Source organism: Ochotona princeps, chromosome 14 (assembly GCF_030435755.1).
Source record: "Ochotona princeps isolate mOchPri1 chromosome 14, mOchPri1.hap1, whole genome shotgun sequence".
Classification (NCBI taxonomy): domain Eukaryota; kingdom Metazoa; phylum Chordata; class Mammalia; order Lagomorpha; family Ochotonidae; genus Ochotona; species Ochotona princeps.
The window spans coordinates 63,532,631-63,548,829 of record NC_080845.1 but is presented as its reverse complement, the minus strand read 5'-3'; the positions used below and the strand labels follow the sequence as shown (position 1 = coordinate 63,548,829).

Sequence of the window (16,199 nt, the reverse complement as noted above, 5' to 3'; positions counted from 1 at the left end):
TTTCAATTTCAGAATTTCAATGTTTTCAGACATTTTCTTTGTTGATATTCTGTTTTTCTTGAATGATGTTCTCACTTTTCTTCAGATCATTAAAAATGATTTCTCTAAACTCTTTGTTTAAAAACCAAATTGTTGTCGTTTGAAGACTGATTTGGGGCTTGACGCAGTGGCCTTAGAGGCTAAAGTTCTCACCTTGCATGTGCCAGGATCCTATATGGGCACCGGGTCTAATCCCGGCAGCCCACTTCCCATCCAACTCCCTGCTTGTGACCTGGGAAAGTAGTCAAGGATGGCCCAAAGCCTTGGGATCGTGCACCTGTGCAGGAGAACTGAAAAGAAGTTCCTGGCTCCTGGCATCAGATGGGTTCAGCTCCGGCCATTGCAGCCACTCCTCAAAAGTCATTTAAGCATATGTACGATAGTTGTTTCAAAATCTCTGCACAGCACGCCCAATACTCGGGGGTTCTCAGGGTCTGCCTGTTTATCTTGTGTGTAGGGCATAACCTCCTTTGTCCTTAGGTCTCCTCATTTGTTATGGAAAGGTAGATATTTTAAATAATATTATGTGGCAAGGCTGCAAATCACTTCCCTCTTTCATCCCAGGTTTAGCTGCTTGTGTGTTGCCATTGCTGTTAGTTGTCTAGTCACTTTTTTAATAGATTTTCTAAATTCCCTCTTCCTTGTTCTCTGTTCACATCTAAATTCTTCTTCTTTCAGGTATATTGGCAGCTAATGAGATTGTCCTAAATACTTTGAATCAGTGAGTCTCTTTGTCTCTGAAAAAGGGCTCTGTATCAGCTTCAGGAATTTCCTTCAACACTCCAGCAATTTCTATCTGTATCTGAGCTTCTGTTTCCTGTTTGTATAGTCACAAGCTAAGACAGGGGAAGGAATCAAAACTATCAGGTCTTCTCTGGGCAGGTGCACAGCTCATTACAGACATATAGATTTATTCAATCGTTCATTTTAGATTTCAGAAAGAGTATATCAACCCTTCGTAGACTCCTATAGATTTTATATCTTTCAAATTTTTTCTCCAAGGATTTTGGTCAGTCTTTTGTTTTCTGTTGCTGACTTTTTAGTATATTGCCCTTAGGAGAAATGACTATTTCAACTGAGAGAGCTCTGAGTCTGGTTAAATGATACAATCCCTGTGAGTAGGTGTATCCACAGAGCTGCCAGAAGGTCAAGTAATGATATATACTGAATAGAGATGTTTTAAAAGCGGAGACAAATATTAAACTTTATTACTGTACTATAATTATCATTAATAAAATTTAAAAATGTCAATTGCTATATAGGTACTTAAAAATATCAATTTAGCTTCTTGGTCTGTTTAAAATATTCATTTGCCCCTTCCCCAAAACAGGGCTAAGTATTATATCATCTACAAATGATAGATATAAGCAGGCAATAAATCTCATTTCAAGCTATTACTGAATGGTTAGATTTGGATTACAAGGTGTTTGGAGCACTGGCAAGGGTGGGGTTGCATTAGGACGAGTCATAGACTCTCAAGTATGTAATCTCAATTCTCATTGAGACCAAAAAATTATATAGGTGATAAAAGAAATCAAAGAGTCAAATGAGATGTTAACTAAGCCCCTGAAATTTGGTGTGGTGCGGTTACTGTTAGTCTTTGTCCTGGAATACCCTGAGAGCTTTGGATAGAAAAGGCTGGGAAAAGTTGTCAAGGAACATGCCCAGTGATTTCTCATTTCACAGAGTGGCAGGGGTTCAGACCTAGTTGGAATCTTGTTCTGTGGAGGTTTTCATACAGGAAACAGAGAAGAAATCAATTTCCTTGTGAAATATTAAAAAAAAAACTCAATCACCAGAAAGACAAATATTTGTTTTCAGATAGTTCTATGCCAATGTCAAATTAGCCTGGACTATACATACCAGATTGACTTAGCAGAAAACCCTGACAATGGGCAAGATTAAACCTCTGCCTTGAGTCACAAGATCAATAAAGAGGGAGTTAAGTACACTTCTGCTGGACCTAGGCATGCCCTTGTCACTTCTATGAGACACAGCAAGAAGAAGTTGAGTCAAAATTCACTTAGCAGCATAGTCAGGTCAGATAAACAAGAAATTTATGACCAGTGTGTGTTTGCTTCTTGGGGGCCTTGTAATTTGCAGGACTATTTCCACCAACTGGTTTGGGATAAGATACAGGTCATTTGGATGTTTCCAAGCTGCAAATTCAGAAAATGCTCTGAGTTTAACAAATCATGTGGAACACCAAAGACACAGCAAGTTCCAGAAGCCTGATGTCAAATGACAGGTGTACAGTACAGGAGGGCTAGTTCTTCTCCTTTACCCTATTTTGGTCTCAGTCACATTGAATTTGGAATGCTGAGACATAGGAATGCCCCTGCATCCTGAAGCTGTTCTCATATTCTTCTCCCTGGCACCACAGAGCCCTGGCTCTCCCTTCCATCCCTATCAACAGCCCATCTATAACCACATCATCTCATGGTCCCACCATGGGACCCCTAGCTCTAACTTTTCTTCTTTAATCAAGACACACCACTTTTTTAAAAACTCACTGCCATATAGCACAAAGAGAAGAAGGAAGGCTCCATGCCATGAATGATCCCAAATGACCTGTTTCTTCATTATCTCCATTGCTTCTTGACAGGTCACTGGTGCTAAGCAAACTGTTATGACACTCAAGATGCCTTTATTTCTCTCTCTCTTTTTTTTTTTAAAGATTTATTCATTTTATTACAGCCAGATGTACAGAGAGGAGGAGAGACAGAGAGGAAGATCTTCCGTCCGATGTTTCACTCCCCAAGTGAGCAGAACAGCCAGTGCTGCGTTGATCCAAAGCCGGGAACCTGGAACCTCTTCCGGGTCTCCCACGCGGGTGCAGTGTCCCAATGCATTGGGCCGTCCTCAACTGCTTTCCCAGGCCACAAGCAGGGAGCTGGATGGGAAGTGGAGCTGCCGGGATTAGAACCGGCACCCATATGGGATCCCGGGGCTTTCAAGGCGAGGACTTGAGCCGCTAGGCCATGCCGCTGGGCCCAAGATGCCTTTATTTCACATGCTTTCCTCCAGTGATGACTTCCAGATGGGGGAAATACTAAAAGGCTGTGGTCCTCAACATATCATTAGATCCTTCCAAGGTTTAAAAAAAAAAAAAAAACAAAACCCTGATTTACTAGCCCACTGTGCTGTCTCCACTTCAACATGCAACCTTGGGGATCTCAAAAATGAATAGAATAGAATAGAATAGAATAGAATAGAATAGAATAGAATAGAATAATCTTAAAACAGTGTGGTTACATATAAGACTTCACAAATAATTTCCTAGTTCTAGGGAAAAAATACCCATATCATCCATGTGCCTTGGAATAAGCTTCATTTCTTCTACAGAATTTAGATCTTTGAATTTACTTATACCTAACTCCCCACTGCCACTTTCTCCTGTACAAAGCACACACACACGCACACACACACACACACACACACACACTATGTTATCAGTAGGATTTTCCTGGGTGCTGCTATTACTGGTCATGATTCAATTTTTTGGCTGTTAGGGGGTAGATATTATTGTTAGTAATTTTCTAGGCAGACCTCTTACACCATTGACTAAGGAAAGAATTTCTGGCTTGTTAACCTCTGACCTGGATCAATCCCATAAAACCTCAGGCAGTATGTCAATAAAATGAAAAGTGAGGTCTGTATCTGCTATTTCATGGCCTTACTCCCATCTACGAAGATAAAGGAGGGTGGGGGGAGACTTGGCCTGAGATGTGCTTTCATTTCAGAAATGTGGTTCAGTGTTGAAAACATCAGAGAACCTGTCTTAATTATCCATTTCAAGTTTATTTGGGCAAAGAAGAAAGTGTCTATGGCAAGAAATATTTTTGCCTCACACCAACCTGTGTGCTTACCCTGCCATTTGGTTTTTGTAGAGTGTTGGGAGATGTGGGAAAGAGCACTTCAAAATACATCCTCAGGCCGAACACATCGACAGAGGAAATTGCTCTCAACTGATATGCAACTTTCCCTGAGCCCCAAACTTTCCTGCCCAGGACACAGATGCTGGCCTTTATTAATGGTGCTAACTGTTCTGGGTTATGTCTCATTTGTCCTCACATTGCAGAAAATCCCAAATACAAGATTCATAAAATATGAAGGGTTTTAAATTATGGTCCTTCTGGGGAATGAGTGAGAAAGAGGGAAATTATCTTTTGATCTTTCTCCTTGATCTTCCATCTTCTAACAATTTCAGCTCTGAGAAACCCACACGCATGTTTTCCCAGAAACTCTTCTGCACAAAAGTTGTCAGTTTGTACTTATCAGAAACAGAGCAAAGCTTTACAGAGACATGTTCCTCTGTGAGCTCAGACGTGGGTTTATATAATGGAAACACCATCCAGTTGTTGCTTTCACCTGTACTGGGACCACTCTGATCTTGGCTCATACTTTTCAGCAACAAAGAGGGCGGAGGAGTGGTAGGTCTTGGTGGAGACTTTATAAACACAGAAAATGCGAGCATGGACTTGATAGGATTCCTCTGTAATGCTGCTTTAAAGGCAAAGTGCTATTCATAGCAGATGAGGTTTGCCTTAGAACATAGTTTACACTCTCCTACATGAACTCAGATAAGATTACATTGACTCAAATGATAACCTGAATTTAGATCCACCTTTAATTTAAGACAGTATTTGCAAATGGAATTTTTATACCATCCTTTGCTATTCAATGTGATCTCTGCTGCCCATAGTTTACAGTGGTTCATGGTCTATTGAAGACTTTGTATATGCAGAAAATCAGAACATGCCAGGATCCACCAGGGAGGGTAGAAAATAAAATTCACCAGAAGTCCAATTACCCTCATGCATTCAATGCTTTGGGGCCATATAATTGCCCTCCTACCACTGAAAATGGCCAAAGATCATTCATAAACACGGGAGGTACAGAAGGCTATCTGGGCAGAGGGTTTCAAGTGTTCTCTCTCACACACACTTTCTTCCTCCTGCCTTGCCAGCTTTTCAAATGGGCAGAAGCATTTCTCTTGTAGCATTGAAGTGACCAATTTAAGCCCTGCAAGTCTTATATCCCAGGAAACCCCAGTCCCAAGCGAAGTGGAGCAGTGGATCACATTTCATTGGCCGAAAGCACCTTTTTTTTTTTTGTCTTTCCAAATATATTCTACAGGTTTTTCCAGATGACAATCTGCCTGTTGGCTACATCTGACTTAGCTTCAAATCATACAGTAAGGAATTAAAATATGTTTGCTTTCATGCAGAATAAATTTAGAGATTCAGGAGCCAGTGTTGTGATCTGGCCAATTAAGCCACCCCTGCAATGCCAGCATCCCATGTGGTGGCAGTTCATGTCCTGATTGCACCACTTCTGACACAGCTCCCTGCTAAAGTGCTTGGGAAAGCAGTAGATGATGGCCTAAGTCACACACCCATGTGGGAGACACTGAATAGCCTGTTGTTTCTTGGCTCCCAACTGGCCCAGCCCTGGATGTTGTAGTGATTTGGCCATTTAGGGAATGACGCTCTCTCTCTATATATATATGTATATATATATATATATATATATATATAGAGAGAGAGAGAGAGAGAGAGAGAGACCCTTTAAAGGTTGTCGTCTACCTACTTGGCGACGAGGACCCCCGGGTGCGCCGTGTTGCAGCAGCCTCCTTGCTAAAGTACTTGCCCTTTCTGTCTGCTCCGCCTTTCCGGATGAAGGGCTGGCCAGAAGTCCACGGGAAGAGGGCCAGGATGCTGAGCTCACAAGGACTCATTCGCTCATTCGCCTGAGCTCGCTTGTGTGTGTGTGTGTAGAGAGAGATACCCTTCAAAATGAATAAAAACTTTTAAAAATAAAAAAATATAAAACCTGGTCATATGAATGACCCTTCAGAAGTTCACAGGAAATGTGTGTTATATATATAAAAAAAATTACATGTGGATTTCTAAAAGTTTGTCATCGAAATAGATTTATGTTTTCGTTTTCCTTTTTCACAAAGTTTTTTTTTTAAGGTTTATTATTTATTTGAAGGGCGCAACTACAACCAGAGAGAGAAAGCTCTCCAGGGGAGTGTAGTAGGCCAGTGCTGGTCCAGGCTGAAGCATGGCTGGCAGGGGCCCAAGAACTTGGCCCATTCTCTGCTGCTTTCTCATGTTCGTTTGCATGGGCGCAGGATCAGAAATGGAGCAGCAAGGACAAAAATTGGGGTACTAGTGTCGCAGGTGGCAGTTCTGGCTACAGTATGATGCTGCAACTATCCTCAACTCCAAACTTTTTGAAATATCTTCATGCATCATGTCCCATGAGATATCATGGCAGATGTGCTCCCATTTTACCCAATAGGAGCGAACTCAGCAGGGATGGCTGGTGACGCTGTTGAGTGGCAGCTCAGATGGCAGCACACGACACAGGGAATGACCACAAAGATCTCCCCAACCCAGAAAAGGGACTACACCCTCTTCCTCTGGAGATCCTTCCATGATTGTTTCTGACTATTTCTTGGAGTTCACAAGATCCTCTTTGGCTTGTCAGATGCTGCCTCATTAGGGGAAAAAAAAAAAAAAAAACATTTAACAGCATCTGCTTTTTGAAACTTTTTCTCTAACAGGTTAAAAAAATGATGGCAAGCCAAAAAACCCAGAGAAGTGACATTAGATTAGACTCAGATTCTTCTATTTGACTGTGGTGTGTATGTGCAGGTTTTACAGGTGTGTGTGTGTGTGTATGTGTGTGTGAAAGAGAGAGAGAGAGGCTGAAGGGAGGACATGAAGCAGGATACAGTGGGAAAAAGTGACTTCCTTAGAGTCACAAGTTTGGTGACTTCTCCATTTTTTTCCTTATCACTAAAAGCAATGGTCAAAGTCAACAATAAATCAGGTTTTTCAAGACAGACATGTATTGCCTCACGTTTTTGCTATGAACAAAGTCGCCGGACAGAAGGTAGTTGTTGCCTGCAAGATAGAAAATTGCCAGCACCATCAAATGTTATAGGCTCATGACTTACGGCTGTTTAAAACACCCAATGAGTGGCACAATAATCAGGAAGAATAAGGCATTTCAGCCAAGCTGACATCAAGGCAGATGTTATAATATCTTGCAGCTGGTTAAAGGATAAGAGCCCACTAAATCCACTAAATTTATAGGCAGGCCTTAAGTGCAGAAGAAGATAAAGGATTGCGTCATGACCTTGGCTGATCTGAGGAGAAAATTACCTTCTCTGTGTTTCCAAGACCTTTCCCTGCCTTGTTCCTCTTCCTGCCCCACAGTTTATGTCTTATACTTGTGTCTAACTTTCAGTAACTTTATTTTGCCTGAAAAACATGACTTTATGATAGCAAATTGGAAATGAAGGTGACTGGGGAAAACAAATTTGCTCACTACTTTCTAAGCATGTGTCTTCAGACTAAGTAACAACGTGTTTTCGCTCCAAGGGGCTAACCCCTAATCCTTCAACTTGGATAGCAAAAGGTTGTGCTTTCCGAGGACTACATCCCTACTGCCAAGGAGACCACGGGGAGTGCCTTCGGAGACCAAGAACTCTGAGGTCACCCACCCCCATTTGGATCTACCACATGGGATGGAAGAAGCCCAAATCCTGCCTTGCAGGATCCAAGGTCATTGGAGCGACAGCCAGGATCCCTGAGCAGTCCGCAGAAACAGAAGAACAATAAACTTCCTTCGGGACTAGGGAGAGGAGCTTTCTCTGGTCCTTGCCTGCTTCCAACTTTGGGTCCCCACCCCCTCTCGTAATGACCATCAGGAGCGCTCCAGAAACCCCTCAAAACAAACAAACAAACAAACAAACAAAACTAGAATATATAGACAGAGAACAACAAGGAAATCTTAGAAACAGGAAATGGCCAGCGGAGATGCACTTATACCTCACTGGGTGGGACACAAAGATTAGTTACTCCTCACTGGGGTATTGAAGATTTCTCTGCACACCCCTCCTAAACATGCTCACCTAAACTACTGACATATATCCTGTTAGAATTATAGAGTTAGACCACCCGAAAAACAGCCAGGTTCAGCGAAAACATGCTTTAATGCTATAAACTGCTAAATACTAAAATTAAAATAGGCATGAGACAGCTGAATAACAATCTAAGCCATTTTAAGGTGTATAGAACATGGTTGAATATAAACCAAAATGGAAATGTCTAGGAAGAAGTCACAGGTTATGGTTGAGAACCTGCATTTTCCTATTAACATATTGGTTAATCAATACCATGTCAATTAATGCCACAATGTTGTAAATGGTTGTAAATATTATGTTGGGGCTTTTAATTGATTGGGATGATACTCTGCCGGCTCTACCTTCAAACTAGAGATGGTCTCACCAAGAAACCATTGAACTTACCAGGACAATAAGATGCTGGACTGTATGTGTGGTAAATACATCCAGTGAAAGAATCTCAACTGAATTTGAACTATGGAAATGCAACAAGGTGGAGCAATCTGCCGTGGGGGGAGGGCTTGGGGAGGGACAGGGGGAATCCCAGTGCATAAAAAAAATGTATCACATAATGCAATGTAATTAATTTTTGAAAAAATGAAATGCAATAAAAATGTGTTTAAAAAAAAAAAAAGGTTGTGCTTCTCCCAGGATGTGAAGTCCAGAGTCACAGGAGAGAGCTCTCACAAGCTGCACACTGCCAGGGCTGAACCTGGTGACACAGCACAGGATGCCCCCAAAAGGTGTTTTGGAAACAATGACAGATATTTTTAAATATGTGAATAAAGTAAAGAAAGAAAGAAGCACAGAGGCAGATAAGTAAAAGCTCTTGTGGCCAGAGGAGCTCCTGGTATGCTGGATTATGCGATTTATTGTGTCTATTGCGAGATTTTTAGAATCTTTCCTTTGCTAAAGCACAGTGTGAATTTCCAAGTGGGACCCTATCCCCTTAATTTTATTTGACAACAGAAACATTTCCTAAGGACTTTTTCTGTTACTAATATGCCTTGGAAAGTATTTCGGGGGAAGGGTTTTATAGTAGATTTGTGCTGTGGAAATCTCTGAGATCTTGGCAGCTCAACATCATGCAGGTTTGTTTCTTGTTTCTGCTACCTGTGCAGTGCAGGTCAAGTAGTCACCCACACACACAATGACCCGAGCTGTGAGAGAGGCTGAAGTATCATGCAGGGGCCCTTCCTCACCTCTGCCAGCATTGTAATTTCATGCAACCAAATCGGTCCAATGGATCCATCAAACTGTCCATATACCAGAGACAAACTGAACGGGCTGTTGTGAAAATGGCTAATCTTCAACCTCCGCATCGTATTAAGCTGCCAACTTGATAATTTGTTAGTGCTTTGATTTGTAGCACTGAAAGTGTCTGGCAGAAATAAATGCTCACCAGATTTGTCTATTACTTCTCATGTTCCCCAGTCCTCGTAAAGTTAGCAGAAGCCATGTGACTAGTTCTGCCCAGTGAGATGTGCGCTGCAATGCTACCACTTTGTGCCAGTAGTGATTAGAAGCATGAGCTTGATTCTCCAGTGGCTCTCTAATCCCCTGGTTGGTGATGGAGAGAAGGTAATTTCCTTTCCTCTGGCGCAGGTGATAGATGTAGCAAGGATCTGCACAGCTGTGTGCAGTTGATGCCTGTTTATCTGAGTAACATAAAAGGAAAATTTAAAAATTGATGGGAAGGATAACTTATTTTGAAGCAAGAAAATGTGGAAATCTATGCACAGATGTTTTCATGAGATGCATGGATTCTTTGAAGGTTGTTGAATACAGTGTGGGTCGGGAGCACATGATGCTATGTTAGATACCCTGGGATTCTGAGGCTGTTTTCCCACCTCAGTCTAGAATTCCCTGGATGTACCTCTGACAGCTCTAACCCTGAACTTTGTGTGACTCCAGAGGGATATTTCAGTTTCCTCCCAAATCAAATATGTATTCCCTAGCATTTGCATCACTTTTTGAGATATCATCTAATGATTTGATTGATTAAAACTATTGCAAAATAGCATTATGCCTAACAGCAGTGTGTGATGGTCATGTGGACAATTTTTGTCAGGACCTAGGTCAGGATGGAGCCAAGTCCAGGCTCCAGTGAGGAGGTCAGTGACAGAAACTGTGAGGAGGGCAAAATGCATTTGGTATGTAAGGAGGTTTCAATAGGGACTTAAGGCCAAAGTTCTGGAAGGGACTTGGGAATAGACAATTGGTTAAGGATAGAGAGGTCTCCTGTGGTGATTCTGTCACTGCCTGTTCAGTTCTACATGGAAGTGCCACAAACTAGTCATGATTCCCACCATAGAATTATGGCAGCAATGTTAAGAGCAGACATAATGGTTGTCAAAGTACACATTGTGTAAGTTAAAAAGAGGAGGCCACCGAGGGTTTAGCTCAAAGTACTAAGATGTTCTTTAACCATGACTGGGTCTGGTCATTCAGCTTCTGTTGCTCTTCATGAAAACTTATTTTGGAGTCCAACCCAGACATCATACTCCTTATGTTTTGTTTATTTGTTTGTTTCTTTTGTTTTTTTTCTACCTTGGGCCCAAGGCTCTGATGATGAGGTTGACATCCTGGCATTGTTACGTGGAGTCCCAAATGTTCTCAGATGAATTCTGGCCTTCTCTCTGCCTAGGACTTATCTCAATGATGAGAGAGAAAATGAGCAGCTGGACAGCAGCGGCATGTTCCACTGGTGCAAAGCAGTCGCTCTGGAAAAGGTGATCTTGGTAGGTAATCTCTCATCAACGCTCAGGATAACACCTAGCATCTCTGGTTAAATGCTCCCTTATGGCCATCTGTCATTTCTCTTTGTCACCTGTGAATTTGATAGGACAAAGTCATACCTCCCTACGTATATGAATGATATGCAACATGTGTGGCATTCAACAGACTCTGGGTTTAATACAACTAGTTATCCTCATCTGTTTATTTCTGCTTTTTACATGTCAGCTGACTCAGTTTGCAGAGCCATGCTATCCTGAAATTTGCTAGTGAATCTGACAAACTTGAAAGCACACAAGAAATGCACAGCTTTCAAGGACTGAATAGTCTTTGCTCTATTTTAAAGTAAATGCATGTCTCTCTAATTTATTGGTTTTAATTTTTGGACTTCTTTTCATAGTTAAACTTGGCTTTTCCTTAATGCTGTATTTATAATTAATACATTAACCAAGAAAGTGTTTCTTAATTGCTTCGCTTTTCAGGCCCATACAATCTTGATACGGCCAGTCTCTGCTTCAAAGAGATGAACTCCCTCAGCCTGCAGGGATAGCAACAGCTGGAATTTCCAAAGCCTGCTCACCTAATCTAGGCTCTGACACCAATTTTCTGAAACCCCATATTTGCTCTTTCCCAGATTTAAAAACGCACGTATAATCTTGGATGTTTACTTTGCAAGAAGTAGCTAGTAAATCCAACTAATAGCAAATATCGATTCCATGTTGTGTGAATGACACATCATTTTTTCATCTTTGGCTAATTTCAGATAATGGCAATAATTAGCAATAAATCATCTTCATCATTTCTCTTTCCAAAATCAGTTTAGTCTATTTTTCCTGTTACACACACACACACACACACACACACACTCCTTGTGAATCATGGTCTGTGTCCTTGTGTCCTAACAGAATGTGATCCAGTTTTTTTTTTTTTTTTGACATGACAATCACTCATTTGATCAGAAGCAAATAATATCAACAGAACTGTAGTATCAACAGAAAAACTTCTAGGGCTATAGAAACTCATCATTTTCCTCTGCATTTTAACAGCAATATTCTATGGTAAAGTACACAGAATTAATATCCATTAAGAAGGCCAAACACAATTTCAGTGGAAGGCAAAGCTTCACAAAGTTTGGGAGGTTGGTTGCAGATTGAGGCGCCCAAGAGGTTAACACATGGAAAGAGCAGACCTTGTATTAGCGCATATTGACTAGGCACACAGATCTCTATGACAGCTATTCCCCTTGCTAAATTTGATGTGAAATAGTTCAGGATGGCAGCTGACTGGCAAAGTTAAGCAATGGCTTCTTACTTTAGAAGAACTAAGACTTTGAAACTTTTATTCTTGTGGGAGGAATGTCTATATTTCAAAGTGCAGGGAGTCTTTGAGCTTGATTTTTTCTCTGCAGGAAGGTCAACTGGAAATGGTTGATATCAGGTACTTTTTCACACATAGCACTTCCTTCTCTTATAAAAGGCACCATCTGTTAAAATTGTGAGATAGTTTTGTGCGAAATTGCCTCCCAAGCTGTGCCCATCAGCACACTCCACTATAGATCTTGTTTTTAATTGTTTATCTCCACTCAGAAGAACAGTTGTTGGATTTCAGACACTACATGAAATACCATTAGAGACTTCATTATTCAAGTTAAAACTAATCAGAATAGCTAGAAAGAATTATTTAATAGATTTGGTTAAGATTCCTACCACTATATAGGAAGGCTCTTGAGACAAGTATCTTTATTTCCCTTCACAGGGAGATTCAATGGCTTGCTAAGCAAGAGTTCCCTGTAAACACTAATTTGATCCACTTTAATGTTTGAAATGTCACACGTTACTTACTTATCCTGAAAGGTGTTGCCAACACCAATCAGGAAAACCTAGCTGGGGACTGGCAAGGGAAGCATCATAGATCCATGGGAAATATTCTAAAATTTTATGTACCTGGAAAGGCATAAGGTGCCATTACATGAAACTTAAATCCATTTCATTTCTCCTGTGTAAGCTTCCAGGTCCTTTGAAGAACTGGAAATTCAGTAAGATTTACACGGAATTAAGTTAATTAGTGTGTGTTAATGAGTTGAGCATGGTATTCCTTTGATTTCTGTGGTGGCGTGTCTCAAAATTTCTAGGGGATGCTAGAAACCACAGCAGCACAAGTCCCCTAAACAAAATGACACAGTAGTAACTAACCCACATAAGCTTGGATACTTGGTATCATTTCTAGATTACTTATAAATACCTATTACTTATAAATTACTTACAAGTACTACAATGTAAGCTCCATAGAAATAGATATTAACTGTATTAGGGAATAATGACAAGGAAAAAAAGTCGGAATGTGTTGAGAACAGACCCATTTTAGTTTTCTTCAGTTTATAATCTTGTGTTTAATCAATCTATGAATGTACGTCACCCAAATGTGAAGGGTGGCATATGCAAGGTTTTCAGCTTATGAATTCATTTTCACTGATGGGAGGGGTGTTTTACCATTTAAACATAACTGCTTGGTGAAAGGTTAGGTATTTTGTTCATTCATAAGGGAAGGCTAGTTTAAGAATACAAAATGAAATTTTCCCCCCTCCAAGTTGGGTGCTCTCTTTAATTGCATCCTGAGGTGAGTGGTCGAATCACTGAAGGAAACCAGACATAGGTTTGCCATAAGTCCCCTACACAAGTATTTGGGAGACACCTAATTTAAATGGATTGTTTTCAGCTTAAAAGTACAGGGGACATATATTAGTCTGCAATGTTTAATGTGAGGCATATTCAAATGGTTAGGATCAGATGGAATTCTCATAGCCATGACATTTCTTTTGTGAACTTTGCAAAATGAATTTCCTCAATTGGGTCTGTTTAATCAGTTCAATGTATTAGTTTGAATCATGTGAAGCTGCCAGTATTCTATTGCTTTTAAAGAAATAAGAAAGAGAAGGAAGGAAGGAAGGAAGGAAGGAAGGAAGGAAGGAAGGAAGGAAGGCAGGCAGGCAAAGAAAGATAAAAAAGAAGGAAGGAAGAAAGGAAAGAAAGAAAGAGAAAGAAAGAAAAAGGAAGGAAGAGAGAAAGAAAAAGAAAGAAGTGAGGAAGAAAAGGAGGCAGGGGTGGAAACAGAGAATATGATTGTGGTGGAAAGGATTTCAAGAGTAAATATTGTAAGTGACCACATTCTTACATGCTTCTGCTTAGAAACGCTCAGGTAAATCAAAACTCAAGTTTCGGAACCACATCGTCGCATGTGTCTTTGGAGACAATCACTCCACACTGATGGGTCTTCGGAACTTTGTAATGCCCTTGAGAGCAAGCAACTACACTCGGCGGGAGCTGAAGGACATTGTGTTCATTGGGTCTCTGGATTATATGCAGAAAGAATGGCGGTTTCTTCGGAATTTCCCACAGATTTATGTTATGCCTGTAAGTGTACCACACATAATTGTGAATGTTCATAACAATACAATACATAATACAATAGTACTAGCATTGATATGATAATAGTAATAATAACTTGCCTTTCTGTCATACTTTTTTTTATTATTTCTAATTCATTAATTACATTGTATTATGTGACACAGTTTCATAGGTACTTGGATTCTCCCCACCCTTAGTACCAGAAACTGTTCTGAAACTTTTAGCAATCTATCTAGATGGACAAGTGGATAGATATACATCGACTCTGAGAAACTTACTCACACACAGCTGCTAACAAATGATAGGGAAAACTGTGTCAGATAGCAGATAAATAAGTTACAAAAATCAGACCAGTGAAAGCTGAAGGGCTTTGCATCAACCCACCCATCAGTCCCCTGAGCCGGGAAGCAAAGTCCACCACCTGACAAACTTCTCCCTACAACCATCTCTCTCTCCTTAGGGATCAGCACTCTACCCTGCAGACCTGCGTGTGGCCAACATAGAGTACTGCTCCATGTGTGCCATCTTATCACCCCCCTCCAGGCCATCCAGCAGCAAGATTCAGGTAGACACAGAGACGATCATGGCTACCCTGAACATCGGATCACTGCGCGTCAGCACCAGTGCCCACACCACGACAGGTCAGAGCAGCACTTGTGGCAGGAAGATGCTAGAAAACATAGACTAGGCAAAGAGAAAAACTTGTCTCTAATGAACTTGAAACACAGGGGAGAAAGAGACTGAACAATCAAAATCTTTTCCCTAAAAAAGATTTCCTTGAAGACCCTGCCCAGCTCTGGCAATTCTGTAGCAGGATTTTAATACTACATTTCCCTATAATTTAGTACTAAGAGGCAAAACCATACAGAGTCATATGCATTATTGTTTTCCTACTTTAGTAAGAAAACTCAGAGTTGTAACAACTATTATTTCTGTTGTTATTTGATTGAATATCGGTGAGCAGAGCAATCGGTGTGTTCATTATAAATCAGTTCTCATTGGATCTTACAAATATATAAGTTATAAATTTTGATTCCATGAAATAATGGGACTACAGTTGTCTTTTACTTCTCAAGATGCTTTCAATATATGCATTTTAGAAGACTATCCTTAGGGTTGCTCCCTTCTAAAAACCAAAAATGTCCCTAGTTCAGAATGAAGAAGTGATCTCTTCACAATGGGATCCGCCCTGCCTCTCTCTCCTTTGGACCCCTATCAGTACAATTGCAGTCACTTAGTAGATGCTGAAACAATAGCTACTTGACTTGAAGTAAATGAACCACTGAACAGGACACCTATGGGGAACACTGGTCCCCAGATACATCTGAGACTTATTCCTATTACTAAATTGTGTTTTTCCTTCATCCTCCATATGGGAAGAGGCTTATATTTTATACTATTTCTAAAGATTGATTATCAATGAGCTAATCTAATCTGAAAGTACTATGAGTGGAGACTTTTTTTGCATCTAAAACTGATTGTCAATTCCAAAAAAAAAAAAAAAAAAGAAAATCCAAGAGAAGCAAGACTGGAGTCCTTTGGATCCCTGCAATCCCCCTAGCACCCTGGAGGATGATGGACCCTCCACGTCAAGGTGAGCTGGACAAGGTTCTAAGGCCACACTGCTGCTGACCACAGCGATTCCATTGTGCATGCATGTGGAGGGTTCAGAATGACAGGGTTAGGGTTAGGGTTAGGGTTAGCGTTTAGGGTTATGATTACGGCTTATGGTTTAGGGTTAGGGTTGTGGATGGAAATGTTCATGAGTCAAATTAGAAAACTGAATGAACTCTCTGTGACTCCCAGATGCTGTGGCAGGCAGGAAAAACAAATTATTGGGACAAAAGAATAAAGGAGCAATCTCATCTCTAGTAGTTGAACAAAAACAGCTACAAGATTAGGCACACCCTCACTAGGCAATCAAACCTGACTCAGCATCCAGGGTATCACAATGTCATGGCTTTTGCAAAGCAGCTCTTCATGGCTGACAAAGTGCTACACAAAACCAGACAGCCTTGACTCAAAAAAAAAAAATCAGAGGCTCCCAAAACATGTTGTTGCATTCTGCCACATGAAGCCTTAGTTCAGCTACTAGGGTC

The 16,199-nt window shown here is 40.7% G+C and overlaps 1 protein-coding gene across 2 annotated transcripts in view; it reads left to right on the top strand.

Moving 5' to 3' along the window:
- KCNU1 (potassium calcium-activated channel subfamily U member 1) overlaps positions 1–16,199 on the top strand; it is a 132,161-nt gene that overhangs the window by 94,275 nt on the left and 21,687 nt on the right. For both annotated transcript variants that reach the window (XM_058672625.1, XM_058672626.1), the window contains exons 20-22: positions 10,608–10,701; positions 13,882–14,106; positions 14,561–14,741. In XM_058672625.1, the coding sequence (XP_058528608.1) occupies positions 10,608–10,701; positions 13,882–14,106; positions 14,561–14,741 (500 nt within the window). The remainder of the gene's footprint in view (positions 1–10,607; positions 10,702–13,881; positions 14,107–14,560; positions 14,742–16,199) is intronic.